This window comes from Stigmatopora argus, chromosome 17, assembly GCF_051989625.1.
Source record: "Stigmatopora argus isolate UIUO_Sarg chromosome 17, RoL_Sarg_1.0, whole genome shotgun sequence".
In the NCBI taxonomy this organism is placed as follows: Eukaryota; Metazoa; Chordata; class Actinopteri; order Syngnathiformes; family Syngnathidae; genus Stigmatopora; species Stigmatopora argus.
The window spans coordinates 12,198,141-12,225,232 of record NC_135403.1 but is presented as its reverse complement, the minus strand read 5'-3'; the positions used below and the strand labels follow the sequence as shown (position 1 = coordinate 12,225,232).

At 45.9% G+C, this 27,092-nt stretch overlaps 1 protein-coding gene and 1 long non-coding RNA gene across 14 annotated transcripts in view; one reads left to right on the top strand and one right to left on the bottom strand.

The window, feature by feature from the left end:
- Positions 1-698, top strand: part of LOC144091548 (uncharacterized) — a 31,844-nt gene extending 31,146 nt beyond the window's left edge. For all 7 annotated transcript variants that reach the window (XR_013305752.1, XR_013305749.1, XR_013305748.1 and 4 more), the window contains one exon: positions 114-698. This is a non-coding gene — a long non-coding RNA (uncharacterized LOC144091548). The remainder of the gene's footprint in view (positions 1-113) is intronic.
- ncoa2 (nuclear receptor coactivator 2) overlaps positions 1-26,507 on the bottom strand; it is a 30,439-nt gene extending 3,932 nt beyond the window's left edge. The window contains exons 1-20 of one of the 7 annotated variants that reach the window (XM_077623972.1): positions 26,300-26,506; positions 21,875-22,033; positions 18,125-18,210; positions 13,766-13,873; positions 13,498-13,670; positions 11,527-11,630; positions 8,923-9,100; positions 7,508-7,699; positions 7,284-7,385; positions 6,188-6,328; positions 5,968-6,115; positions 4,640-5,900; positions 2,182-2,389; positions 1,921-2,112; positions 1,678-1,845; positions 1,460-1,601; positions 1,222-1,396; positions 860-1,156; positions 586-663; positions 17-515 (exon numbers count right to left, since the gene is read on the bottom strand). In XM_077623972.1, coding sequence (XP_077480098.1) covers positions 17-515; positions 586-663; positions 860-1,156; positions 1,222-1,396; positions 1,460-1,601; positions 1,678-1,845; positions 1,921-2,112; positions 2,182-2,389; positions 4,640-5,900; positions 5,968-6,115; positions 6,188-6,328; positions 7,284-7,385; positions 7,508-7,699; positions 8,923-9,100; positions 11,527-11,630; positions 13,498-13,670; positions 13,766-13,854 — 4,147 coding nt within the window. In that variant the 5' untranslated portion in view covers positions 13,855-13,873; positions 18,125-18,210; positions 21,875-22,033; positions 26,300-26,506. Of the gene's footprint in view, positions 1-16; positions 516-585; positions 664-859; positions 1,157-1,221; positions 1,397-1,459; positions 1,602-1,677; positions 1,846-1,920; positions 2,113-2,181; positions 2,390-4,639; positions 5,901-5,967; positions 6,116-6,187; positions 6,329-7,283; positions 7,386-7,507; positions 7,700-8,922; positions 9,101-11,526; positions 11,631-13,497; positions 13,671-13,765; positions 13,874-18,124; positions 18,211-21,874; positions 22,034-22,184; positions 22,399-26,299 lie in introns of those variants that run through there. The other 6 variants (XM_077623973.1, XM_077623976.1, XM_077623971.1 and 3 more) reach the window with 6 other exon arrangements.
- Between the last annotated feature and the right edge of the window lie 585 nt (positions 26,508-27,092).

Sequence of the window (27,092 nt, the reverse complement as noted above, 5' to 3'; positions counted from 1 at the left end):
GTAGCGGGAGCAGTACCTGAGTTGGGAAACTGAAAGGCACTGTGCTGTATTTGGGGGCTGAGTACGGCCCCTCCATACTGTCCGCTCATCATGTTTGTGTTTGCCATCATCAGCTGCTGCTGTTGCTGGGTGGAGGAGGAGGAGGAGGAGGAAGAGGGAGAGGAGGAGGAGGTGGTGCCATGCAAGTGGAGCTGGGGATTGACGGCAAGAGATGGCAGGCTGGGGGAGGACAGAGGCGAGGAGGAGGAGGAGGCGGAGAAGGGGCTGCTAGGAGGAGGTGGCGAGGACAGGCCTGCTGTTGTGGAGGTACCGTAGTTGGGCGGGTAGGGGAACTGCTGGGGGTTGGCCTGGGGGATCCGTGGGCTGCTCATGTTGGGCGGCAGGTTGAGGCCCTGCGCTCGCATGGCCATGCTCCTCTGCTGCTGTTGCTGTTGTTGCTGCTGACGTTGGCGGAGGGTGTTGCTCAGCAGCTCACGGTGGCGTTGGGCGAGCATCTGGGCGTTGATGCTCCCCTGCTGCGTGCGGATAGCCACCGTGAGCGCCAACGCCGCCGCAACCTTGCCCGCCAAACGCCGCTTGCCTTACCTGATTAGGAGCGTTGGATCGGAGAGGTAGGTTCACATTGGACACGCTGCTCATCTGGGACATCATTGGCTGTCGGTTCTGTTGGGAGTGCAATAAAAGTCAACCAAACTGTCCTTTTTCTTGTCCGTGTCAGTTACTCAAGTTAGCATTACCGCTACGCAACTACAGTTACATGTGTTTCAATAAAAGCCTATACAAAAAGCAAGATCCAATGTGTCATTTTTCTAAACAAATATTTAAAACCAAAAAGAGTAATAAAGAGAGTTTAACTGACCTGCTGCGACTGTAGCCGGTGTTGCAGCTGTAGCCTGAGCGTGTTGGGCTGGTTGGGGATCACCCCGCCGGGCCGGAGTCCCGCCCGGGTGGGCATTCTCATCATGGGGTAGCCGGGCCGTGGCGCCATCTGACCTGCCATGGGGTGGAAGGCCGCCTCCTGCATGGGCGCGCCGGGGTAGCCCCTCTGCGCCATGTGCGGTGGCCCAAACTGCTGCTGCCCGTACATGGGCGGCTTCTGCTCCAGCATCATGGTGGCCGGGTCCTGCGGGAACTGGTCCTGGTCCAGCGTCTGGTTCTGAAAGGAGAGTATGTTAGCGGGGGCCTCTCGCCAAGGAGACGGCGACCCGGCCGGTCACTCACCTGTTCCATCAGAGCGGGGATGCCGAGCATCTGGTCCAGTTCCTCCAAACCGTCGCAATCCTTCAACGCCGTGTAGAGCTGAGACATGAGGGCCCCCTCGTCCACCGGACCCCCTTCGCTGCCGCCCAGGCCCATGCCGCACAGCAATTCCTCCTGCGGGTGCGGGTGCAGCGACCTAGCCGGGGGACGGGTAGGCAGTTGGGAGCCGTTCACGGACACAAACGGGACGGTGCGGTACCTGTTCTGGTTGACAAAAGCCGTCTGCTCGATGGGCATCATGCTGTCTGGCCAGGGCGCCGTCTGATTGGGCGGAGCCTGCTGCTGCTGCTGTTGTTGCTGGGTGAAGTGGCCCACCATGCCCATGTCCATTTCAGCTTGGGCTAATGATGCACAATCAATTGGTTATTCTTTTATAAAAAGGACCATTTTACATTCAGTCACGGGACTCGAGCTTACCGTTGGACATGATGGAGGTCTGGAGCATTTGCCGAGGTCCCGGTTGTCCACCCGACCGGAGGGCGGCGGCGCCGGGGCCCATCCGCCCTTGGGCCATCTGGGGGGTCAAGGCCGAGCCCGCCCAGCCTTCCTGCTGCTGCTGACGGGCCACGCCGGGAGCCATCATCCCTGGATGGCGAGCAGACAAACGGTCAGCGGAGCTTCTCGGGAGCCCACGGGAAACGCTTGGGTTTACCCACGTACCTGGGACCACCATGTTACCCTGGTTGGCCATCATGCCGTGGTTCGCCACCATGCCCGTCGACTGCTGCTGCTGAACCAGTGCGTACGGGCTGCTGTTCCTCATGGGGTACTGTGGCGACGCGCTCATCTCTAGCGACACACTCCTCGCCGGTCCGGCTCTGCCCGGCAAGCCCGCTCGCACGCCACCAAAATCTGGAAGGCAAAAGGCGAATATCAGTGAGGCCGCAAAGGGGGGGCGAGGTCACCCGACGTAAGTCTTACTGGCGGGACCCATGGCACCGGCGACGTGCTTGTGTTGCGGGTGCGCCATCGTCCCCGCCGCCGCCGGACTGTTCTCGGACATCTGCAGGATGTCGTTGATGATGTTTTGCTTGTCCACGGGACTGGGCAGCGAGACGGCTCGCGGCTCGCAGAACAGCTGCGGCTGGGCATTCTGCAGGTCGTTCAAAATGTCGTCCAGCTCCGAAGACTGCGCACAAAGGAAGAAAAGAAGGTCAAGAAACGGCGAGTGTGGGTAACGGCCGCCAGATGGCAGCAAGAGGCGGAATTCGTCACAGGAACAAACAATACTAATAACAAAACAGCATCTTATTAACTAAAATTCATACGATGAGTCGGCATTGGCTGCCTTTAACAGCGCCAGACGTCCAATCCATTTTCACTGGTAAAAATCTATGAATTGGAGATCAATACAATTCATTAATCATTTCTTAGACATTCTAGAGCTCATAATCATCAAAATATCCTTGAAATGTTATTTAAACAACACATTTTCAAAAAAAACATTCATTTTTTGCAGTGTTTGGATATTATTTTTAAATAAACTGAATAAATACTATTTTTTTCTAGTCCTTGATGATCGCAAACTGAAATAAATTTAAAAAATGAGATATTTCCAAATATATGCTATTTATGGATCTATCCAGCCGTTGCTACAGTGAGTATGGAGTGTAGAGAAAAGCCCTAATGAGGTCAGGAATGATGTAATGCTCCTGTACACTCTCACTTGCCTCTCTGCCTGCCTCACTCTCACTTTCTATTCTCTCGGCTTTTAGCCTTAATGGCTCCCGTTTCTAGCAACCTCTCCCCCGTTCGCCAAACGGCGGCGTGACGGCGTCCGCGTCCCGCGCGGTTCGTAAGCCTTCATGTGAAATGTCTTAAGGAAGTTGCCGTGTCAACGGGAGATTTTCCAGCAGTGACGCTGCCAGTCACAAGGCGGGGGGATAAAAAAAGGGAAGTTCTTTCTCTTATTTCGGTCAAAGTTGATGACGGGGTTTGAGGGGGGAAAATGCAAAGGCCCGCGTACGTGTACGCTTCATTCCCACTGCCTTTCGCCAGCGCTCGACTCTGCTCTGATTTCACATGTGGTCTCGCATCAATAATTCAGCCCTCAAACAATCGTGAGCATTACAGCAGGGGAGGACGCGTGGGGGAGTTACACTAGCCGGAGAGGGGGAGAGAGAGAGAGAGAGAGCGGTCGCTGAGGTTAGGCCAGTCGAGGAGCTGTTGTTCAAACGCGAACGAGGAGAGTCGTCGTTTGGGAGTCGCTCGCCTTAAAGAGCCCTTCTGGCTGATCGCAGTTCAAATGAATTGGATGCCTAAAAAAAAAAGCCACACTTTGCCCTGTCTAGATTGTCAATAAGGTTGACGTCGGCCGGCCGGCATTGACTTTTTGCTCCTAAAACAAAGCATCTCTGTCTGCTCTATTTCCGAGTCTGCTTCTGCTCAGCGCTATCACCATGGCAGCAGCATATGGCTCATCCTGTTGACTCCGCCTGCTGACGCCGGACTCTCCTGGGGGTGAGTGCGCTGCGCTGCGCTGCGCCACCCCGTGCGCGCGCGTTTCTTCCTTTTGTTAGCGCGCTATCGCTGGCCTTATCAGCTAGCTACTGAAAACAGGACAAGTTCTTAATGACGCCAGACGATGATGATCTCTTATCAATTCCTTAAATTCTATCGGAAAAAGAGACAATACATATTTTAGAAAATGATTATGGTACACGGTGGGCGAGGAAATTGACCCGCGAGCCCCACTTTGGCCAGCAGCACTCTGAAATTGAAATTTCACCAGTTCCTTCCAGATTCCCTCTCTCTCTCTCTCTCTCTCTTTTTTTCCCCCTTCCCTCTTTCTTTGAATGGCAGCCACGACCCGAGCCGGCTGCCAAACCCGCATATTCTCGGGCCAAACGCGAGCCGGGATCAAATGGCCGCAGAGCCGCGGGGGCCACTTCCAAATGTCACAGTCGTTTGAAGCGACCGGGATGCAGCTTCCCGTCGCTCGCCCCGCCAACTTTGCTCTCTAAAGATATCTTCATTTTCCCCCCCTTCGTTCAAGACACCTGTAGTTTAAAAAAAACATGACCAGACGTGCCAGAACGCGACACGAAAAGTTTTCCACTTTGAAAAATTGGAGCGCCGCCATCACATGGCAGATGAGCAAGTTTGAGAAATTGGCACTCGATGGCGGCGGGGCTAATTAGCGGTGGCAGCTAGTCCTACTTCCCAATGAATTGTCAAGTCTGGCTGCGTGACCTTGGGTCGATTGAAGACGTCCTGCCTTGATTTGGGGTGGCTAACCAGACTGAAAGGGGCTAAAGGCAGACACAAAATGGTGGTCGCTGCTTGGGTGTGTTTTGGAATTCTCGATTATTTTCTCTTTCCCGTACAGTAGTAGTAGTAGTAGAAGTCTGAGTGGAATAATAAACCAAAAGCAACTGACCTGTTCAGCTTGATCGTAGCCAGCGTCCGGCTTCTCGGTCTTGACCATGGGATGTTTGCCGCCTTCCGACTTCACCTCGCCGGGTTCCAGCTTGGCCGTCTTGTCTTTCAAGTTGCCGCCGCTGTCGTCCTTGTCCAACAGGGAACGCAGCAGAGTGGTTTCCTTCTTCTTGGGGCTCAGGGGTTCCTGCTTCAAGGCGGCGCCGCCGCCGTCGGCGGAGGCGGGAGCGCCCTGGCCCTGCTCCTGGCCCGGCTCCTTCCCGGTGGCCTCGGCCGTCAGCTTGGCCAGGTCCACGGGGGACGTGCTGTTCTGAAGCAGCTGGTGGAGGATTTTGTGTTTCTCCTTCAGGGACGTGGCGTGCGCCGTCACGCCGGAGAGGAGGCCGCCGCGGACCCCGGCGCCGTCTTTGCCCTCGCCGCCGGGGGAAAGGGGCGTCTCCAAAGGTTCCGTCTTGGTCGTCAGCAGCTGGAGAAGCTTGGTGTGGCCCTTGTTGTCCTGGAGGCGAGCGTGAGCGTCGTCCTGGGGCTCGTCTTTGGAATCCGACGGGTTGCCGTCCTGCCCCGCGTCCAGAGAGTCCGCGCCGCCCGCTCCGGGCCTCGTCAAGAGGTGAGGCCCCGACGGCGGTGGCGGCGGCGGGACGCTCGCCGGGGAACCTATCCTCCGATCCGGCGAGCCCAGGGCGTGGCCGTGACCGACCCCGTGACACTCGCTCAGGGCCTGAAGGGCCGACAGGGAACTGCTGGTGTAGCTGTTGCCGGCCGCGCCCATCCCCGCCGGCGAGGGCGAGTGGAGGCCCACGCGGGGGCTGCCGGCGCCCCCGGGGCTGCCGCGGTGCCTGGGGGACAGCATGCAGTTCTGCTGAGGCGGGTGAGGCCCGCCGACCGGGCTGGGGCTGGCGCGGGAGGGGCTGTTCATCCGCCAGCCCTGGCCTTGCTGAGGCGGCGGCGGTTGCATCCCCCCGGCGTGGGCGTGCGCATGAGCGTGGGGCGGCGGGCACCCGTAGCGGTAGCCCTGCATGTGCTGCCCCATGGCCGCCATGGCCGCCGGTTCCCTGGGGCCCGGAGGGGAGAAAGGTGTGCTGTTGTTGCTCGGGTCTTGGCCCTGAGGTCCCGCGCCTGGCAAGCTGCCCGGGGTTGGTGGCGTCACGGAGGGGGTCGAGGAGTTCACGGGCTTGGGAGCCGGGCCCGTGGCCTGGCCGCCGCCGCCGATGACAACGCCGCCAGGACCCATTTCCTGGCCCGCACCGCACACCGTCTGCTCTCTGGAGCCCAGACGACAACGGGGTTAGTTAGCCGGACACTACGGCGGGGGGCCGCCTTGGGACGCACCTCTGGAGAACGTGAAGCGACACGTAAAGCTGAGGTTCGTTGGTGGCTTGGGAGCGCACCAGTTTGCTCTTGGTGTGGGCCGACACGATGGTCCCATCCGAGAGGGAGAAGCGATAGATGGGGCTGAAGGCGTGACCGTGGCGAAGAACTGTAGAAACATAAAAAAAATACATCAGGACATCCGGCGCGATTCCAACGGGTGAGGGACGTGGGCGCTGACCTTCTTGCTGGTGGCGCTTGGCAAAAGACATTTCGCCGTCATTTTGCAGGTGAAAGCGTTGGATGCAACGGCGCACCAGGTCCTCCCAGCCCGGCTTCATGGAGGCCCGCAGTAGGCTGGTGTCCAGGGAGGTTATCTTGCCTTGGGGAAAAAGACCAGAAGACATTCGAGGGGGCGCCGGCGTTGTTGTTTGAAACAAAGCAGCTCCGGGGAAACGGGGTTACTCGTTTTTCAGGTATCATTGAGATGTCAAACGAAGTATAACGCTAGCTAGGCCTACCTGGTACGCTCTAATGCGATTCCAGCGAGAAACCAGGCCATGCCATCTGTCAGACTAATGGATCTCGTTAAGATTGCAGATGAACCCGACGTTTCCGTAATTGGACTAGCGCGTTACAGTAAAAGAGTGGGTGGGTCGGCCTCGTGCTTCAGGGACAGACTCGGGCTAACGTACCGCTAGGAACGTACTAGAAATCACCGGAATCTGGACGTTGTGCACCGCGCACGAAATAACCAGTTTAGGTTTTTCCCCCCTCCAATTGGACCAGGAATTCGCTAAAAAAAATCAGAATACAAATGGATTCCGTTTTAATCACCAGTTGTTGCTATGACGACGGGAACCAACCAGTGACCCGTGATTGCATGAACAAATGTATATTTTGGATAAGAATGTACTTAATGAAAGAAATGGTCTCAGATGGATCAAAAATCAGAATCAAATTTAATATAAACAGACTCAATCGTCTTCGTCGCTGTCGCTACGGGAACCAATGGGCATCCCGTTGACATTTTCAGACTTTGTGGGGACACTTATGCTTGGAAAAGGGATGGAGTTTCACATTTTTATGAACTTAAAAAAAAAAAAAAAAGAATTATTAGTGAAAAAAAATCATAAAGTAGTGAATTCACGATAAGTGAAGACGCGATAAATTGAGGGATTACTGTGTTAGCATCTCGGCTAGGGCTACATAGGCGCATTACTTTAAGGAATTTTCAGACGAAACCGTTACAATTCAAGCTTTTTGTCAAACTTGATCCACATTTTAAGGCCTCAACAAAAACACGGACGGATCATTTCATGGCGGTTTCTCGCTACCTTGGAGGTCTTGGCGTGTGGTGAAGCTCTCGTGCGTGGGCAGCATGGGCCTCTCCTTCATGGGGACCCGGCGAGCCACGCAGATCAGGCACGACTGGAAGTCTTGGCACGTGCGCAGGAGGATACGGAACGACGGAATGTGAGTTATTCCCGGGCCGCATCATTAATGGGGTTATTATTAATGAGGACGGGGAGCGGGGGGGGGGGGGGCGCCGCGGCCTTACCATCTCCTTCCTCTTTGATGGACTTGGGCTCCGAGACGGCGAAGCACTGCATGGTTTCGTACTTCTGCTGCTGTTGTTGCTCGTGTTCGTGCGCCTGCTCCGCGTTCTCGCCGTGCGGGTTGACCAGCATCCGGCAGTTGAAGGTGTGGCTGTTGCGCCGCGGACCCTCGCTGGACCACGGCACGCCGTTCACTAAGGGGTCAATAAGAAGAAAAAGAGAAAATGTGATTTTTGCGTGCAGAAAAGTGAACACGGGCACGACTCCTTTCACTCTAGCAAAGTCGCGTCCCACTCCATCTGCTGATCTCATTGGCTGCATTGATGATAATCTCCCAGTTATCTGGGACACAGCCCCACGCTTGATGCTTTTTTTTTTTCTTTTTTCTTTTTTTTCTCCCCTTCCTGGGCACTTCTTCTTCTCCTCCTCCTCGCCACTCGCTCTTCTGCCCAGATGGCCGAGCGCTCGTCAGACCTCAATCCTAAGCGCCGAGCGTGAGGGGGGGGGTGGACTGACATACTTTGCAAATCACCTCCAGTGGTGGTTAAGTGGTGAAAAAAAAAAATAATAAAGTAGGAGACAAGTGGTAAAAAAGGGAAAATTTGGTGTCGTCATGATACTTTTTTTTGGTCTAATAGCTGTAATTATGCTCTTAATATTAGGACTTTTTTTAACCCTCAGTTATGAATTGAGTCTCATTCTAATAGGATTTTATTGTTAGAAACAGAGTGAGATATGTTATGACTTCCTCATAAAATTGCAACTTTTTGCCTCGCTGCTATTTTTAAAAAGCAAGTCAACGTTCTCCTAAAATTAGGACTAACATTTTATGTCATGTTTTTACTTACTGCAGTTACAAGACAAAATATTTCAATATTTTTTATGATCTTATGCACTCCATATAAATAACAACAGTGGTATGGAACTCGTGTCATAACATTACTAGTGATTTGATAAGCCTTCCTCCAAATAATAAAAACAAGTTATTGCTATAAAAAATAAAAAAATGTACATTATAAGTAAAGTGTACTACAGCTAATTCTCTCGACTCGGAATTTTTAGTTAGTGTGAATTAACACTGTCTCATGAAATTACAGTTGGCTATCATGGAGTTTGCTAGACGTCCAATCCACGAATGAATGTTTATTCGGCGCTAACAGTCAAAACGGGCTGAACGTCAAATGCGCTATAATATGCCATTTGATGTCACATTCTCCAGCAAATGAGAAACCGGAATCTAACGCCCTTGACGTGACGGCAAAGGCAGAAAGTGAAAATGAGCTGACAGGGGAGAGAACCTGAAAAAAGAAGTTAATTAGCTACGAAGGGGAGCTTGATAGAAAAGCGGGAGGGCGAGTCACGGCAAAAAAAAAATTAAATATATATATATAAAAATTGAATGGTCATTTGGGCTCACCGAGGGATTTGGGGAGGAGGTTCTTGATGAATTCGGCGTGGTCTCCCACGTGCAGCACGCTGTAGACGCTGGTGTTCATCAGCTCTTCCTGGTTGTAGTGCAGGTATTGCGTCACGTTCTCCGACACAAAGACAATGTTGCCTTCCATGTTCACCACGAAGAAGAAGCCATCCAGGGCCTGCATCGGACATTTTGAGAACATAGTGACTTTCCCTCATAATGCAACCACAATTGGCAAAATGTGATGAGCATCTTAAAAAAAAAAAACGGCAATATTTCCCTGTTACGACAAACTAGAAAACACATTTTTTATTTCAATGATGACTTTAAATCAAGGGTGTCAGACTCGGGTTGGTTCACGGGCCGCTTTAACGTCAACTTGATTTTACATGGGCCGGACCATTTTAGATATAATATTTAGATTTTTTTTATTTTTATAAATGGATTAAAAGAACTGGATTAAAAGCCCTGAATATTCCGTTTTTTATAGATCTAAAACAATGTTTATTTGAGCTTTTAAAAAAATATATTTTTAGATTTTACAAAATGATTTTTGAACTAAAAACACAAAAAAATGGATTAAAAAATGACAATTATTGATTTAAAAGGGGGGAAATCAGGAAATTTAATATACATCTATACTCTTCATTTTAATTTGATCCTAAAACAGAAAGTCAGCACTCATGATTTACTTTCCCGGGCCACACAAAATGAGGCGGCGGGCCAGATTTGGCCCCCCGGCCACCACTTTGACACGTGCTTTAAATGAACACAAAAAACTATGACTTCAATATCTCTTTTTATTATCGGGTACTATTTATCTCCAAACAGTCACTTGAAATAACCGGTATAGATTAAAATAATTATAGAGAAATGGAGAACAGGCTAAATAAGCATCCTACAATGTAATGTAACATATTTTCAGAAAGTACAGAAAGTAAAGAAAAAACATACTTGAATATAAGCTGCAGGCCCACCCAAACTATTTAAAAAGAGTGTTATTCATGGTCTATAAAATTGATTATTTATTTTATACTCCCAAAACTTCCTCCTCAAACCACCAGATCCGATTATCCTTTCATCCACAGTTTTCTGGCAGTTTCTCCGCACTCGTTCGGTAACCCAGCGCCATATTGACGAAGCACGAGCTGTACCCAAACGGCCGGCGAATTGCGCAAGAACCCCGCATCCATCTGCCCATTCGTCATTCTTCCTGGCTAAAAGCACGAGAAGACGAAGACGAAGACGAAAAGGACGAAGAGAGGAGATACGGGAGAGCTTAATTGAAAGAAGAAAGCCTGGAGGTGAACTATTACGCACAAGATGGTGGCAATTAGGCCATCAAATCACCCGCAGCCCTTTGGAGAGAGACACAAGAGGAAAAGATAAATTCTGCTGCCTGTTAATCAGGGATGGCGTTTTCTCTTCCACCTCTGCCATGAGGATAATCACCATTAGACTAATTGTTTTTCTACGTGCATTTTAATGTCGGAAAATGTGGCCCGAAATAGATAGGAGGGCGAGAGGGTCTATCGCGACGGCGTGACGAGTGCATTCCGTGCGAAGAAAGGCCACGCGCCGGCCGGACAAGTAGGCCAAGTAGAAAAGGGAGCCGCTCTTCGTAACGGCTCTCCTTCATAACGGCTCTCCTTCGTAACGGCTCTCCTTCGTAACGGGCCCTCCTTCGTAACGGGCCCTCCTTCGTAACGGCCCTCCTTCGTAACGGCTCTCCTTCGTAACGGCTCTCCTCCGTAACGGCTCTCCTTCGTAACGGGCCCTCCTTCGTAACGGCCCTCCTTCGTAACGGCTCTCCTTCGTAACGGCTCTCCTTCGTAACGGCTCTCCTTCGTAACGGCTCTCCTTCGTAACGGCTCTCCTTCGTAACGGCTCTCCTTGCGCAACGATGGCGTGTGTTTTAAAATGCCGTGAGAAATAGTAGCGTTTAAGTGAAAATTTGACCGTTGGATTGAGAAGAAAGGCTTCCAGGAATCTACTTTAATGGTTAGCATTAAATCTGTATCCAATCCAATTTGTTTTGACTGGGAGGACAAATTAGCTTGTGAAAGAAACTAAATGACATTAGGATGCCTAGATTACAACAAGTTTTTGTCACATAAGCTTCATTTTACAACTTTTAAGTAAAGTGTATATATGTCCGGCCTCACGTATTTCTCCCATCACATCCTTCAAAAACGAACACAATCTATATTTAGCCAGCACGAGCCGGTGTGTCGATTCGGTGACGCTGGACCGAGAGCGCCGGCTAAAAATAGCCCGCGATGGGACTTATCTAAAGGCCGACGTGAGAGAAAAGTGAAATGGAGAGAGAGAGAGCACTAGTGAGCGAGTTGCTTTCTTTGCCAATTATTTATTCCCAGGCACTTGAATGCGACGCCCCTTTAAAGCCCATCGGAACACGTTCATCGCACCTCCGAGGAAAGCTTTTGAAAAGGAGTGCAATCTAGAATTCAATTATAGTCCGGATAGAGCGAACCTTGGTTCATTTTGGTTGATGTTCCACACCCAGTTTATTTACGAGAATTCCCCGCATTAATGTTTTCTTAAAAAAATCCATCTAATAGTGTGTATGTTGTGGTGACCCACCTCCAGCATCATGGGTCCCAAGGCATCTTTGTCAATCACGCTTTGGCCCGTGGACGACACGTCAGCCTTTTGTACTTCCTCTTCGTTGGCGGCGGCCGCTTTTTCTGTTGGAATGAAAATTCTGTTCATTTGGTGTGAAGTTGGAACTTTTTTTTTGAAAGGGGGGAAAATAGGCTTATTTTAGAGGTCATAAAAGTAACAGAAGCACAAAAAGTCATGTAAAACAGGGCTGTCAGACTCGGGTTGGTTCGCGGGCCGCTTTAACGTCAACTTGATTTCACGTGGGCCGGACCATTTTAGATATAATATTTAGATTTTTTTTTTATAAATGGATTAAAAGCCCTGAATATTCCGTTTTTATAGATCTAAAACAATGTTTTTTTTTTTAGCTTTTTTAAAATATATTTTTAGATTTTACAAAAAGATTTTTGAACTAAAGACACAGAAAAAAATGATTAAAAAAATACAATTATTGATTTAAAAGGGGGAAAATCAGGAAATTGAATATACATCTATAATTTGATCCTAAAACGGAAAGTCGGCACTCATGATTTACTTTCCCGGGCCACACAAAATGATGTGGCGGGCCAAATTTGGCCCCCGGGCCGCCACTTTGACACGTAATGTAAATGATACAAAATAATGATACCAGAAAAATAACAGAAAAAATGGCTGTCATGTCAAAAAAAGTTGTAAAATATAAATATGAAGCAGTTAAAATACACCTCACAAATTTGACTTCCAAAGTTGCAGGAAGTTGCAGCTACAATTTTCATTAATTTAAACCCAAAATTAGGAAAAAAAAATTGTTTTCATTTTTTTCCCTGGGAAAAAAACGAAAAAAAAAAATCATTTTTCCCCTGGGGAAAAACCAGCCAGCTTTCACTACGCTATGAGCAGTTAGTTAACTTTTTATCTTCCCCTCAAATGCATTCTGGGTTTATTTTGGGCGTGATTGGAGATATATGTCTGGTTTTATCTGCCACATCAAGAGTGTTTTTCCCGACTTAGGCAACAATCGTCAATCTTTTTTTCCGTAGCCCGGAGGAGTGCAGCTCCTCGCAGCTTTCTTCACACCGCCACGGCTCGCCATTCCCAACATTCGGTGCCTTCACTGGCCGAGATACGAGCGCGGTGGCGTCTTGTTTGCCCATTATGTTTATCCCTCCCGAGAGGGGCCACTTTTTTTTTGCCGGGTTCCTCCCCGCGTCTATGGGACGCTTCATCCCACCAGGGGCCGCATCGACATTGAGCGATGGCTCCGTACGCCCTGGCCCGGGGGGGACGCAGCTGTGCCACTGTACCCCCCCACCCGCCAAAGTCCCGCTGACGCAAACATCGTTAACTCGCGAGAGATGAATGTAAGGGTCTGTGTGGCGTTGCGCAAGCTAGCCCTGGAAAACTTGGCTTTTACCGCAAATTTGACTTGCTGGCGGCGTCTATTCTTGATCCTCTGCAAAGACTGGAAGCCCGTCGGCATTAAAACATTTGTTTGGCATTCGTTCGCGGGCCTCCAATTATATTAAGATCTAAAATGCTTTTAAATTGGGTTTGATTATTTAATAGAAATGGCAATTTTACGGCTGATTAAATAGAAATTTAATAATAACAGTTAGTGGTGCCTCGAATGACTTCAAAGTCAGCATGTGGGGAACCAATCAGAAGCACTTATTGATGTTTTGGCGAGGAAGGGTTGAAGGAACGCCAAATTTTTGCACGTTACATGCTTTAAACCAGAACGGCTCACTTTTGACTCATTCGTAATGTTTAATATTATCATATTTCGTGTCGCTGGGTGATAACGGGTTCGGTTTTATGGGTTTTCAGGATGTTTTTTGATGGGATCGTTACCAGAATAACTTTTTAAAATGACTAATGAATGGCTGGTGCTGTTTCCAGTCGGTAAAATAGTTGTAAAAGTCTTAAGAAAAGATTTTGGAGGATGTTGTGCTTGTGTTTGTGGGTGCAAACCTTGCTCCTTGATTTGCCGGATTTGCTTCACAGTCTCCTTCAGTATGGCACATTTGTCGGGCTTGACGTTGAAGTTGTCGATGTCGTTGAAGTTGGCGAAGATCAGCTCGGCCAGCTCTTCGATGTACTTGTTCTCGTGCTCGCGGTTGCGTTTCTCGTTGCTCCGCTTGGGACTGCGGGGAAATTAACATTTTTGGTGACGAGTGGGTCCCCGAAAATTCTTTTTCTTAGGGATGGCGACTGTATTGAAAGGCTGGCCCGGCCTCACCTGGGTCCAAGAAGTTCAGCGGAACATTCTTTACGTTTCCGCGCCTCCGCCCTGGCAGGGTCGGACGAGTTTTCCCCCACGCCGCTCATCCTCAATGCATATCAGCGTCTGGGGAAAAAAAAGTTGTTTTAGTACACAGGTGTCAAACATGTGGCCCGAGTCACGTCATTTTCTTTGGCCCGTAAAACATGCTTAGACTTCATGTTCCTTACTAATAGCAAATTTAAATAAGATGTAGTTCTCAATGAATGATGATGAAATCATCAATTTAATTATAAAATATTTTTAGGCCAAATTTTAAAACGTAATATAGGATCCAAATATTTCTCCTTTAGGTAAGAAAATATAAATGCAAATTTTGACAGTTTCACCCTTTGAAAATATGCTAATAAGGTAAAAAAGACACTTAAGTAGAGAGAATGTTTACTGTTTTTTTGTGTGTTCTATTGAAGAGAAAAATCATCCTAAAAAATGAAAAATACATTTTCATTAAGTGGCTCCCAAAAAGAAAGGGATAAATTTGAGGTCAACAATTCAATTGAAATTTGTGGTCGTTGACTCATTTGCTAATTTTACTTATTTTGACAGTTTCACCCTTTAAAATATGTTAATAATGTAATAAGGCAAAAGAAAAAAAGACACTTAAGTCGAGAGAATTTATATTGTTTTTGTGTGTTATATTGAAGAGAAAAATCATCCTAAACATGAAAAATACATTTTTATTAAGTCGCTCCAAATTAAAACAATTGAATAAATTTGAGGTCAACAATTCAATTGAAATTTGTGGTCGTCAACTCATTTGCAAATTTTACTTATTTTAACAGTTTCACCCTTTAAAATATGTTAGTATTCTAATAAGGTTAAAAAATAGACACTTAAGTAGAGAGAATGTTTACTGTTTTTGTGTGTTATATTGAAGAGAAAAAAATGAATTTTTTTATCAAGTGACTCCCCCAAAAAATAAATAAATAGGATAAATTTCAGGTCAACAATTCAATTAAAATTTGTGGTTGACTCATTTGCTAATTTCACTCAGTCCATGACGTCCAAACGTGATTTTGACACTCGTCTTTTACCGTGACTGATTAGCAGTGCCTATCGGTCAATCCTAATTGGACGGCTCCCTTGCTATTGCCGTCAATGTCAGCCAACGCGTTCGTCTAGAAAGCGACACGGGATAATCCATCCGACGACGACCTCCCGAGCCACCTTGGGGGGAGAAAAGGAGGCTTCCCCCGACACGCGTGCTGCGCCGCGTAACCGTGAAAACACGACAGGCGCACACGCCCGCTTGACTGCCAACTCCTCCTTCATTACATAAGTCGGCGGTGCGGGCGGAATAGCAACGGCGCGCTATGAAGCAGACGTAGCGTCGCTTCCGAGGGAGGGGGGAGAAAGAAAGAAAAAATGCCTCCGCCCCGGAACGACCTACTTTGGAGGGAAGAGAAGGTGATTGGACACTCAACGGGGGCGCCGCGCCGACGATAAATAACTTTAACGTCAGCGTGGGTTTGTTCGTATTGGATTTTTTCCCCCCCGCCGACAGAGGTGAGAGCAGATATCGGGTTGTTAAAGTCGGGTAATAGCGAAAGTGGCACGAGTTATCCCTATTGGACGCCCAAGTTACCAAGGGAATTCAAGCGCTGATTGGCTGCACGATGCTAGATTTGATTGGGCGCCTCGTCGTCTCTCCTTGACATGGCGCTGTATGTTAGAGAGTGACACCCGAATACGAGGCACGTCTCAATGACGAGGCGCCCAGACGGTCGACGCGGGGTCTGCTGGTAACGGAAAACATGGGTGACCCGTTTCAACCCGCATTCCGGATTGAAATATTTCTCGACTTTGACGGGCAGTTTGAGATTGGTGGTTCAACAGATTTGAATTTTTTTTTTTAAAGATTGGATATCTAGAGTTTGTTATGACAAAGCTACTCAGCTAGCAATGAGTGGATTGACAGATTTAAAAAAGAGCACTTTGATATTGTGTGCTACATGGGCTAGCGCTTAAAGCATATGTGTCAAAGTGGCGGCCCGGGGGCCAAATCTGGCCCGCCGCATCATTTTGTGTGGCCCGGGAAAGTAAATCATGAGTGTCGACTTTCTGTTTTAGGATCAAATTCAAATGAAGAGTATAGATGTATATTCAATTTCCTGATTTTCCCCCTTTTAAATCAATAATTGTCATTTTTTAATCCATTTTTTCTGTGTTCTTAGTTCAAAAATCACTTTGTAAAATCTAAAAATATTATTAAAAAAGCTAAAATAAACATTGTTTTAGATCTATAAAAAACTGAATATTCAGGGATTTTAATCCAGTTTTTTTAATCCATTTATTAAAAAAATCTAAATATTATATCTAAAATGTCCGGCCCACATGAAATCAAGTTGACGTTAACGCGGCCCGCGAACCAACCCGAGTCATTTTAGATATAATCTTTATATATATATATTTTTATAAATGGATTAAAATAACTGGATCAAAAGTCCTGAATATTCCGTTTTTTATAGGTCTAAAATAAGGTGTATTTGAGCTTTTTTTCTTAGTAAGGGAAAATCTTTTAATCAATTTCAAAAGGAAACCCAATTTTTCTTTATGTTCCATATTAAAGTGGAAAACTGAAAATATTTTTATATATTTTTAGATTTTGCAAAATGATTTTTGAACTAAAAACACTGAAAAAATTGATTAAAAAAATTACAATTATTGATTTAAAAGGGGGAAAATCAGGAAATTTAATATATATATACTATTCATTTTAATTTGATCCTAAAACAGAAAGTCGGCAATCATGATTTACTTTCTCGGGCCGCGCAAAACGATGCGGCGGGCCAGATTTGGCCCCCGGGCCACCACTTTGACACCCGTGGCTTAAAGCAATTAGCCCCGAGGCCGTCGAGCACTGTGGGGATTTTACGAGCTAAAAGGTCAACGTGAAGTGGATTTCATTTGTTTTTCCATAATTGTAGCAACCTAGTTTTGAAACTGAAGTACGTTTGTGCTTTCAAACTGGCTGTGAAAACACAAGTGGGACTTTTGTTGATGGTGCTAATCTTTCAGACTGACCTTTTTCAATAGATGAGTACCCAAAAAAAAAAAATGGGACAGCGTAGAAAATAAGAAGAAAGATAAATGTAATCGGTCAAAAAAAGCGAAGGAGCTGAAACGGGGTATTTGGTCAGTCTAATTCTGGAAGGAAATGCTGAGGAAAGCCCAGTGGACTCGTGCCTTCTCGCTTTACATCCAAATATTTGGATGGTTTGGGGGTTGGGGGGGAATGCCAGCAGCCAAAAACCACAGAATTCATGTCAGAGGAAGGGAAGTCGATAGTAAAATGGAGTTGAGAAAAACTCACAAGCTCTCCGTCGCTGACAGCTTGTGTTAGCGTTTACTCATTAGCTGCCAGTTTCGAAGTGAGGTCAGGAAATCGGGATGAAAAACTTCCGCATTTTCAACCTTCGAATGCGGCGAGGAAGATTTCAGCCATTTATTTTCCGGCAAATTACGCTCTTATGCAACAGACGTGTCAAATAAGAAGTGAAAGGAGAAGAAACTCTCAAAAGGTCATTTTATCTGATGATACAAGAAGGCTATGTTATATATTACCCTTATAAAACGTAGGTGCGAATGTCCCAATCATAGTTTCACTTTATGCTGAGGATCTTCCAATAATGATATATAATCCGATATTATGTATGTTGTCTAAACATATGAAGCAGTAAAAAAAGTGTTTTTAGTTCAAAAATCATTTTGCAAAATCTAAAAATATATAAATATTTTTTGTTTTCCACTTTAATATGGAACATAAAGAAAATTTGGGTTTCCTTTTGAAATCGATTAAGATTTTCCCTTACTCAGAAAAAAAGCTCAAATAAACCTTTTTTTAGACCTATAAAAACGGAATATTCAGGACTTTTGATCCAGTTCTTTTAATCCATTTATATAAAAAATCTAAATATTATGTCTAAAATGTTTTTTTTAATAAATGAATTAAAAGAACTGGATTAAAAGCCATGAATATTCAGTTTTTATAGATCTAAAACAATGTTTATTTTATTTTTGAACTAAAAAACAAAAAAATGATTAAAAAATTACAATTATTGATTTAAAAGGGGGAACATCAGGAAATTTAATATACATCTATACTCTTCATTTTAATTTGATCCTAAAACAGCAAGTCGGCACTCATGATTTACTTTCCCGGGCCACACAAAATGAGCCGGCGGGCCAGATTTGGCCCCCGGGCCGCCACTTTGACACATATGATGTATAGTATACACAAATATATTTTTGTTTCCCAAAAAAAATGACATGATCGGGCCGTCATGCAAATCATTTTAGAAAGACTTGATTGTGTACCTTGGTTTTAGTTGGCGGTGCACCTCAGGCCATCGCAGCAAGACGGCAACATCGGGAAAGCTCTAAGCACCGCCCACTTCTGCACGCTGAAAATTGAGAGAAATCACAATGAGTCGGCAAATCTGGAGACTTCAAAAAGTCGGCGAAAAAGCCAAAGAACCTCGGACCGCCATCGCAAACTGTGAGAAACCGGGTCGAGGGGCTACGTTTTCGCAGCAGTTTTTGTAGCGCGTTAGCGTCAAAGTGTCTGCAGGGCCTTTTTGGTCTCCCGGGAGGAATGGAAAATGATGGCGTGTGTGCTTTTCTAATCACGCCACGCAATTAATTGGACGCCCCCCTTTCGATAATGAGAAAATACGCCTGGCCGTGGTTACGAGGGCTTTTGGATAAAGCGACGGTGCCGGCTAATCGAGTAGAGTTTGTCGTCTAATTCGGCATTTCTCAACCTTCCTCCTTTCTTTTGGCTTTCCTGCCAGGCTTTAAAGTTCTCATCCCGTGAAGGAATTTTTCCGGGAGATCTGAGGCCGTCACATGCTCGCGCCCAATCGGCGGAACGGCTGATCGGACAAAGACTGCGCAGAGGGGAAATAAAAGAGAAATTAACATGGCATTTTTTTCTCATTGCACAGTTCTAATAACGCAAAAAAAGCCTTTGATTAACGTTAAAAATCTGCTGCCCCAAGATCGTGAAAATCAGGAAATGTAATGTATATCTCTAATCATTTGAATTTGATCCTAAAACAGAAAGTCGGTACTCATGATTTACTTTCTCGGGCCGCACAAAATGAGGCGGTGGGCCAGATTTGGCCCCCGGGCCAGCACTTTGACACCTGTGCTCTAAAGCAGTCATAATTTAAAAAAAAATACAGTTAGTGATGTCTTGATACATAGGAAACAGGACATTTGTTGGATTTGAGTGGTCGCCTGGATTTCCGTAGCATTGTGCTTTTTGGCTGAGGTAAACCAAACCGCTGGTTAAACATCTTTAGAAACTAATCACTGTTAAATATTTGGAAACAGAGCAAAAGTACCAGCAGGCCTCACTTTAAAAATGCTATTTTTGCATTATTTTTACAGGTCACAAAATACAAGAATTAGATCGCCATGGGCAAAACATATTGTGAAAGAAATATCAATTGAAAGTGAAAAGTTAGCATCTGGACACCCATTACATTTTCAATCCTCATTTTTTTAAAGCTCGTAACGCACTGTCAAAAGTCTTTTTTGGGAGCAAAAAAAAGGCTTTGACACCACGCTCGGGATAACAATGCTAATGGGGGAGATAATCAGGTTGAGATAGGACAAAAGGGGGGGGGGCGGCGGGATCACGCGGCAGGTCACCGCAGGGCTAAGCGTCAATGGAGCCCCGACCGGGCGCCTTTTCAATGACCCACTGATGGCCCTCAATTCAATAAGAATGAAAACACCTGATCTAATTGCTCCGGACGAATCCCGCTAAAGCTTGGCTTAAGATCGGCAAATGATCGGCACTTCAGAGAAAGTTCCGGGTGAGAATGTCCAACCGTCCTCAATGGATGACTGGATTTTAGCAGTTGTTAAGTACGTTGAAGCCTGCAAAATAAATGTGGCCACCATTTTGGTTAAAGACACATGTGTCAAAGTGGCGGCCCGGGGGCCAAATCTGGCCCGCCGCATCATTTTGTGTGGCCCAGGAAAGTAAATCATGAGTGGTGACTTTCTGTTTTAGGATCAAATTAAAATGAAGAGTATAGATGTATATTAAATTTCCTGATTTTCCCCCTTTTAAATCAATAATTGTCATTTTTTAATCATTTTTTCTATGTTTTTAGTTCAAAAATCATTTTGCAAAATCTAAAAATATATAAAAATATTTTCTGTTTTCCACTTTAATATGGAACATAAAGAAAAATTTGGTTTCCTTTTGAAATTGATTAAAAGATTTTCCCTTACTAAGAAAATTATTATGTTTTTAGTTCAAAAATCATTTTGTAAAATCTAAAAGTATATTAAGAAAAAGCTAAAATAAACATTATTTTAGATCTATAAAAAAACTGAATATTCAGGGCTTTTAATCCATTTATAAAATTAAAAAAACTAAATATTATATCTAAAATGGTCCGGCCCACGTGAAATCAAGTTGACGTTAAAGCGGCCCGTGAACCAACCCGACCGAGTCTGACACCTATGAATATTCAGTTTTTTATAGATCTAAAACAATGTTTATTTTATCTTTTTTTATATACTTTTAGATTTTACAAAATGATTTCTGAACTAAAAACACAGAAAAAATGGATTAAAAAAATGACAATTATTGATTTAAAAGGGGGAAAATCAGGAAATTTAATATACATCTATACACTTCATTTTAATTTGATCCTAAAACAGAAAGTCAGCACTCATGATTTACTTTCCCAGGCCACACAAAATGATGCGGCGGTCCAGATTTGGCCCCACGGGCCGCCACTTTGACACCCTTGGTTTAAGGTAACTCCTTCATTTGGGCATTGACGGCAAGAATCTGTTATTTCCTAAAAATAAAAAATAAATAGTAGCATTCTGACTGTAATGGCTTCGCCCCACAGAAGGTTAAATAGTCTTAGTCATCGGGTCTACCTGACCCGCTTGTCACGGTGGAACTTACTAGATCTAAATGGCAAGCGAGAGAACGCCTATGCTATGTTGTGCTGTGCTTTAGCCCCCCCTTATTTAGTTTTATCCTTCCTTCCCTCCACTGTCCGTTCCAATTACTTGTCCCTGTGTCAGGTCCTAATCAGCTAATGCCGGGGGTTGCGGAGTCATGCTCGAAAATGTTGTCCTCCGCACGTTAAAGCGTGAAAAACAGCCAAATATTTCACGATCGTGTCGGGCTCCTCGTCGTTAATAAAGTCAGTGACATAGTTGTCAGCTGACGCCGCCCCTCCCCCGCTACTGTACGCTCCGGGGCCTCGGCCGGGAATGGTTCCGCGGAAACTGGGACGGGCGTTAAATGGCGGTCGGGGAGCTGACGAGTCACGAGACGAGCGGTGACTTCCTGTTATTGGCCAAAGACTTTCACTTGAGGATCGTCTTCCACTTTTTTTAGTGATTGCGTTCAGACGACGACAGAGGCGATAGCGCCGTATCGACTCTGGCGGCAATCGGAGCGACGAGAGTCGGCGTCTCCATCGGTGGCGAGCGTTGAAATTCGCTGGCGTCGACGTGTTTAAAAATACCATCCAGTGAGCGAATAGCGGCGCCCGGGCGTTATCAAGAATGCGCTTGGGAGTTTGTTAAGGCCCCTGGAGACAAAGTTCGGTTGGAATTGAGAGCCGAAAGACTTGTTTGTCGAGGTTTTGCACCTTTTTTTTTGTTAACTTGCAGTGTTTACACATGCAGATAACAGCACGCTGTGGACTGAAAAACGATTGGTCGGTTTTAGCATGACTCGTGTAGAAGCAATGAGTTGATTGCCATTGGGGAAAAAAAGGCTAGCATTTTTTTAAACAATGGTCAAAGGGATTTTTATCATTCAAATGCAATAAATACATTGAGTAACAATGGCCGCAACGTTAAGAAGCATATGGGAATCTAGCTGAGTTTTTTTGAGTGATTACTTTGTATTTGGGGCTCACAGTACAAACAGAGGGCGAATTCAGCGTTTACCAAAACAACTGTTTTGAAAAATTGTTTGGATTTTTCTCTGGGTGTATTTTTTAATGCTATTTTCTGGGGAAAACGGTCAAAAAGCGACTGTCCGTGGCTACGTTTTAAATAGCTAAAGAAGCCCACCGTGTTACCAAGAGCACCGAGTACATTTTTCATCAAATCCCGAGGAGGACATGAGCAGACGGCGTGTTGATTTATGGATATTATTCCCATGCAGCTATCTCATTAGTGCGGTATGGAGAAAGGACAGCGGGAACACGGTTCACTTCAGGAAAAGACCTCCTGCAGTGGCGAGAAGAGAGAGAGAGAGAGAAAGAGAAGAAAAAAAAGTCAAGGCAATGACGGCGACGACGCGGGTCAGCGCGGGAACACGCCTGAGTCAGCAGAGCGCCGGTCAGTTTAATCCAGGCTGAAAAAAAAAAAAAGTACACACCAACCAAACGCGGGTGAAAGTGACGCTTCGCATTCCGATGGCTTCATGACAAGAGGGTGAGAAAAAAAAAAAGCCGTGCGACTATCTGAGCCTTGCTGTTTATTCTGCCAGGTTGTTATTTTGGACGGGACCGTGTTGCGCTGGGCCAAGCTGGCCCAACGGTAGGCTTTTTGTGTGTGTGTGTGCGTATGTGTGTGTTGTTGTTGTTTTTTTTTTTTTCAGCGCTCTGTCCCTCTCTGCCCGGTGCCAAGGATTCCACTCGGTGCCAAGCACATACTAGCACTCAGTAGCACAAACACTGAGCCGGAAGCCCTTCGGTCTAATTATAACAACGACGCTACTACTAACGAGGGTGTTCGATTCGATCGTGGTATTTTCAGATGCTAGGAATGAAGTGGAAAAATTGTTTGAGAATGTAGATTTAATTTTGCAGAATTATTGTCATTGACGGCGATAGACAACACGACAAAATCTCACCATCTCAACGAGAAAAAAACTTCACCCGAGTATAAGACAACATGCGACTTATAGTCCAGAAAATACTGAAGAATTACACTACGGAACAACACTACGAAAAATTCCAGAAAAAAAATCACAACAAATTTAGCTTATTTAATCACATCAGGTAATGAGCTGATTTTTCACGACCTAAAACTCAATATTTCAAGCCGAATTGAAAAATTGAAGTCCACTCAAAAGAGCAAAACGGCTCGTATTCATTTACACTCACCGGTGCCAAATAGCTTGGAGGTCCCGCTCGCAGCTGCCTTGTTAGCATCACGTGCCCTCCACGCGAATCAAAGAGGCCGCGGGCACCTTCTTAGCTGCCGGCTAGCACTTTGGGCAATATCATTTAGCTTAGGATCGATACCGACTCCACGGCTGACCTACATCGAGGCGCTCGGAATTGCCGAGATGCCGCAGCGGGTGGCCTACCGTCCGTCCGTCATAGGTGTCGCGTTACCGCTCTTGCCTTTTAGGAACTATTGCCCTGGAAAATGGATCGTAGTCTTTCTAATGTAAACCTGTTCTCAAAGACGCATGTTCTTTATCCTCTCGGAAAGCCGTGGAATTCTTTACGTTAAGTGTCACGGGCCACGGTCATATCAAATCAGGTTATCGGATTATTAGTAACAAAAGAGGTGATTTTTTTTTTTAAGCAACTGGCGTCATACGGATACGTACAGTAATACTTGCGTGGTGTGACTCACGGCTTGTGTGATTTTCATTCTCCTCCATCATCCGCATCTGATTGACGCCTGACTTGGACTTTGCGATGTGCCAGATTCCACGCACCGTTTGTTCCCAATGACGCGTGCCGACTTCAAGAACTGACAAACGACGCACGCCGACTTCAAGACCCAACAAACGCCGCCCGCCTCGGCCCATTCCGGGTCAGTTCCAGCCACGCGGCGACGAAACGTCCCCCCATCTTCGCCAGGGTCCCATCCGGCACGGCCCCTCCCATCCCGTCGCTACTGTAAGCCTGGCCATTACCCCCGCGGCTCATCCCTCACACCCACCCGGGACCTGTCACGCGGCTGTTTCCATGGCAACGCCAACGCAGAGACAGCAGGGTGAGGTGCCCGAGCCGATATCAGCGGGAAGGAAGGAGGAGGGAGGCGTCCTGGAGAGAAAACACTGCGGACCTTTCACAAGGGCCGATGGACGGAGAAGATAACGCAACCAACCGTGATGCAGATTGTTTACCACTAAACCGCTAGTCTTACGCCCTAGTTTTAGCGGTGTTGCCATTGCGCTCCATTTTGGGTCAAACGGTGCCGCCGCCTAAAGGTCGGGAGTCAGTGTTAAAAAGGACTATTTTTTTTTACGATACTTGAAGCTGTTAATCGTATTCTAATGAGATTTATGTTGGAGGTTTTGCATGTATACTACAAGTATTAAAAAATAATATTTAGGACCTAAAGGATGACATGAGAATTTACTATAGGCAATGCTTTAAGAACATAATGCACTGGTTTAGCTTTGGCTTAACAATAGAAGGGAAACATTTTACTTCTATGATTGTTATATCTTACGTTGGATCACAAAACATGCCCATCTCGACTCGTATCTCAAAGCGCCCAAGATCACAGATGTAACAGAGCCAGGTTGGAGTCTGTCTGAAAGAAACTAGCGGAAAAAAACAATCCTATCTCCAATAAAAACGTCCCTAAACTAAAGCAACGTCCAAATCCGCCACGAAACTGACAAGCAAAAGACCAAAATTGGCAGCTAGCATTGCAGAGCAAGGGTCAGACGATTACAATATCTGTCAGGTGATGCAACAAAAGCAAGTCTAATCACGGGGCAAAGGACACAGACAACTTTGGCCCATAATATACACTTTTAGAAACATTAAATATTTACCCACACAGTAGCGACTTTGCTCAGATGTTCGCCGACAAAACATTTAACACAGCACGACTTTTTCCCCCCTTCGAGTTGACTTAATCCCAAACAGAGATGTCAAATTCCCTACCCTACCGTCCATCTCCTTTGACTATCAGCAGTCTGACAGAAGGCCGCGACTCCTTTTCAGGCCGGCAGCTGTACAACATGTCAAGTCAAGGTCCCGCACCGATGATGTGACAGGAGGCCCGGCGTGTCGTCAGGTGGGCTCGGTCGGGGAGAGCGCTTAGTAACTGGTTCCGTGGGATGCATAGCGCCTGCATTAGCCACATTGACAGCTCACTGCAAAAGACAACTGTTGGTTTGTAGCCTAGAACCGGTCAAGCAGGAGGCCCCGGCCACGTACAGTAACCACTCACATGTTCAAAACCTGGTTTTCCAACAAAAGTAGTCATTCATTCACCACGCCGGAGTATAATCCGCAGGAATACTCACACCGAAAGGCTACTGTTGTCACCGTTCTAAAATATGCAACTCGAGTATCGGCAAAAAACGAAAAAATATTCATTCGCTGTCAGCTGTCTTACTTCAAATGGATTGGCCGTCAGAGAGATCCAATGAGATCACAAGGAAAATACAAACATATCCTCCATTAGTATCAAGAGTCATTAAATTAACAATAATAGCAATTTTGGTGCAAAAACACATCAATAGCTTTGCAATCCAACTACATTTCACTATCGATATTTAGATACTTTTGACAACACTACTAGATATGCAGATGACAGATCTGAAAATCTATATATAAATAGCACTGGACCAGAAACAAGTGAATTCAAAGCAGAGGCAAAAAAGTAGCATCTTATAGTCTGCAAATTTCTGTATTTTGACCATATTGCAAGCACAACCATTGAGTCTTCACCATATGAATAATCTGTAAGCCATTTGAAAATGACTTTGAAACGCCATTAGAACATTTAAAGGCAACTGGAAACAACTTAGAAAGGGGGCGTTGATTACAGTGGTTTTTTTCACAATTCCGCGTGAATAACCAAGGATTATTGTGCCTTTACAAGCGAGTGGAAACCACTGCGCACGTCCATTCGAGCATTCCCAACAAAGCGAATACTAGAGTTCGGTTTACAAGGCGAGACCAGGACGCAATTCCCCCCTACTTTTGCACAAAAACCTTCCGCGTCTCACGCCAACTGCTGCAAAACTCGACCAAAGCACGCCGCTTGACATTAATGCCATCCTGGCGCAATCCAGTCGTGATTTGGCCTGGTTTTGCCCCATGAAGTTAAGCAAAAAAAATAAGAGGAAAATCCCATTCCAAACAGGCAAAGCATGTAGCTCGTTAGCATGCTAACTACGTTCGCACTGACCCAACTTCGCCTCGTACTCGCTCGCTCACTCAGCAAAAACGAAAATAAAACACGAACTCCGTTTATCCTCCAAAATAACGGAATTTAATAATGTCCCCTCGCTTTAACACACACGCCGTTGACAAACATAACCAGAACGTTCCTGCATATTCTAATATCTTAAAACGTTTTAAATTGAGTTGGCAAATTGAAGAAAAGCTCAGCATTTGACACCAGCGCTGGCAGAGATGCTAACAAGCTAAGCTAAAAATGAGCCCGAGTACGTAGTACCCAGACTAACGAGATTGACGAGCCAGTAGCGGCTGTGGAGGTGGTGTCGGTGGGGGTGTAGCTTGTAGCGGGACTCGTCGACGGAAAACCACAAAAATGCTCACTTACGTGTTAACGCTTCAAGTCGTCCTCTTCGGTGTTAGATTCCTTGCGTCACCGGCTGAACTGACCTTCGCAAAGGCGGCGATGGAACAACATTAGCGCTGGCTAACTGTGCCGCCATGTTACTGCTGGTGCTGCTCCGCAAGCCAACGCTGAGTGTTGATCGGGCTGCTAGCTAGGCTAGCTTTTCCCCCTCCCCTTCCTCTCCCACACCAAAGCGCATCACGGGGCTTCTCTCCGGCAAGCAACAAACGCCGGCACACGGTCCACCAGCGACCCCCTACTCCCTTTAAACCCACTATATGAATGTTTAGAAATTTGTCTATTTTTTTTTAGGAATTTTTTTTTTTTTTTAAATAGCGGAATTGCTACAATGAATGTCGCCTATATGTTATCGTAATTAAAAAAAACGTGTCGAAAGTGCGTTTACAAACAAAATAAACGTTAATAAAAAATAAATAAAATAAATGTTTAAAAACATTGGACACGTGATTAGATGTTTGAGACAAATAATTTTTCAAACTGTAACTCAGCATTTTAAAATACTTGTTTTCATTAAAAAAAAATCACATTTACCTACGTCATTTCCTGTCATTCACTCGTTGATTATTGGCTGGGCTCCAGCACCCCTGCGAGCCTTGGAGATAAGCGGTACAGAAGATTAATAACTTTTTTTTCACCCATATTTAACCATCATGTTAATAAAATGTATTTCTTGGGTGAAGAAATTGTACAATACTGTCCCCAAGTGACCACATAAGGAACGCACCATGATTTTACCCTTAAAAATTGAACCACA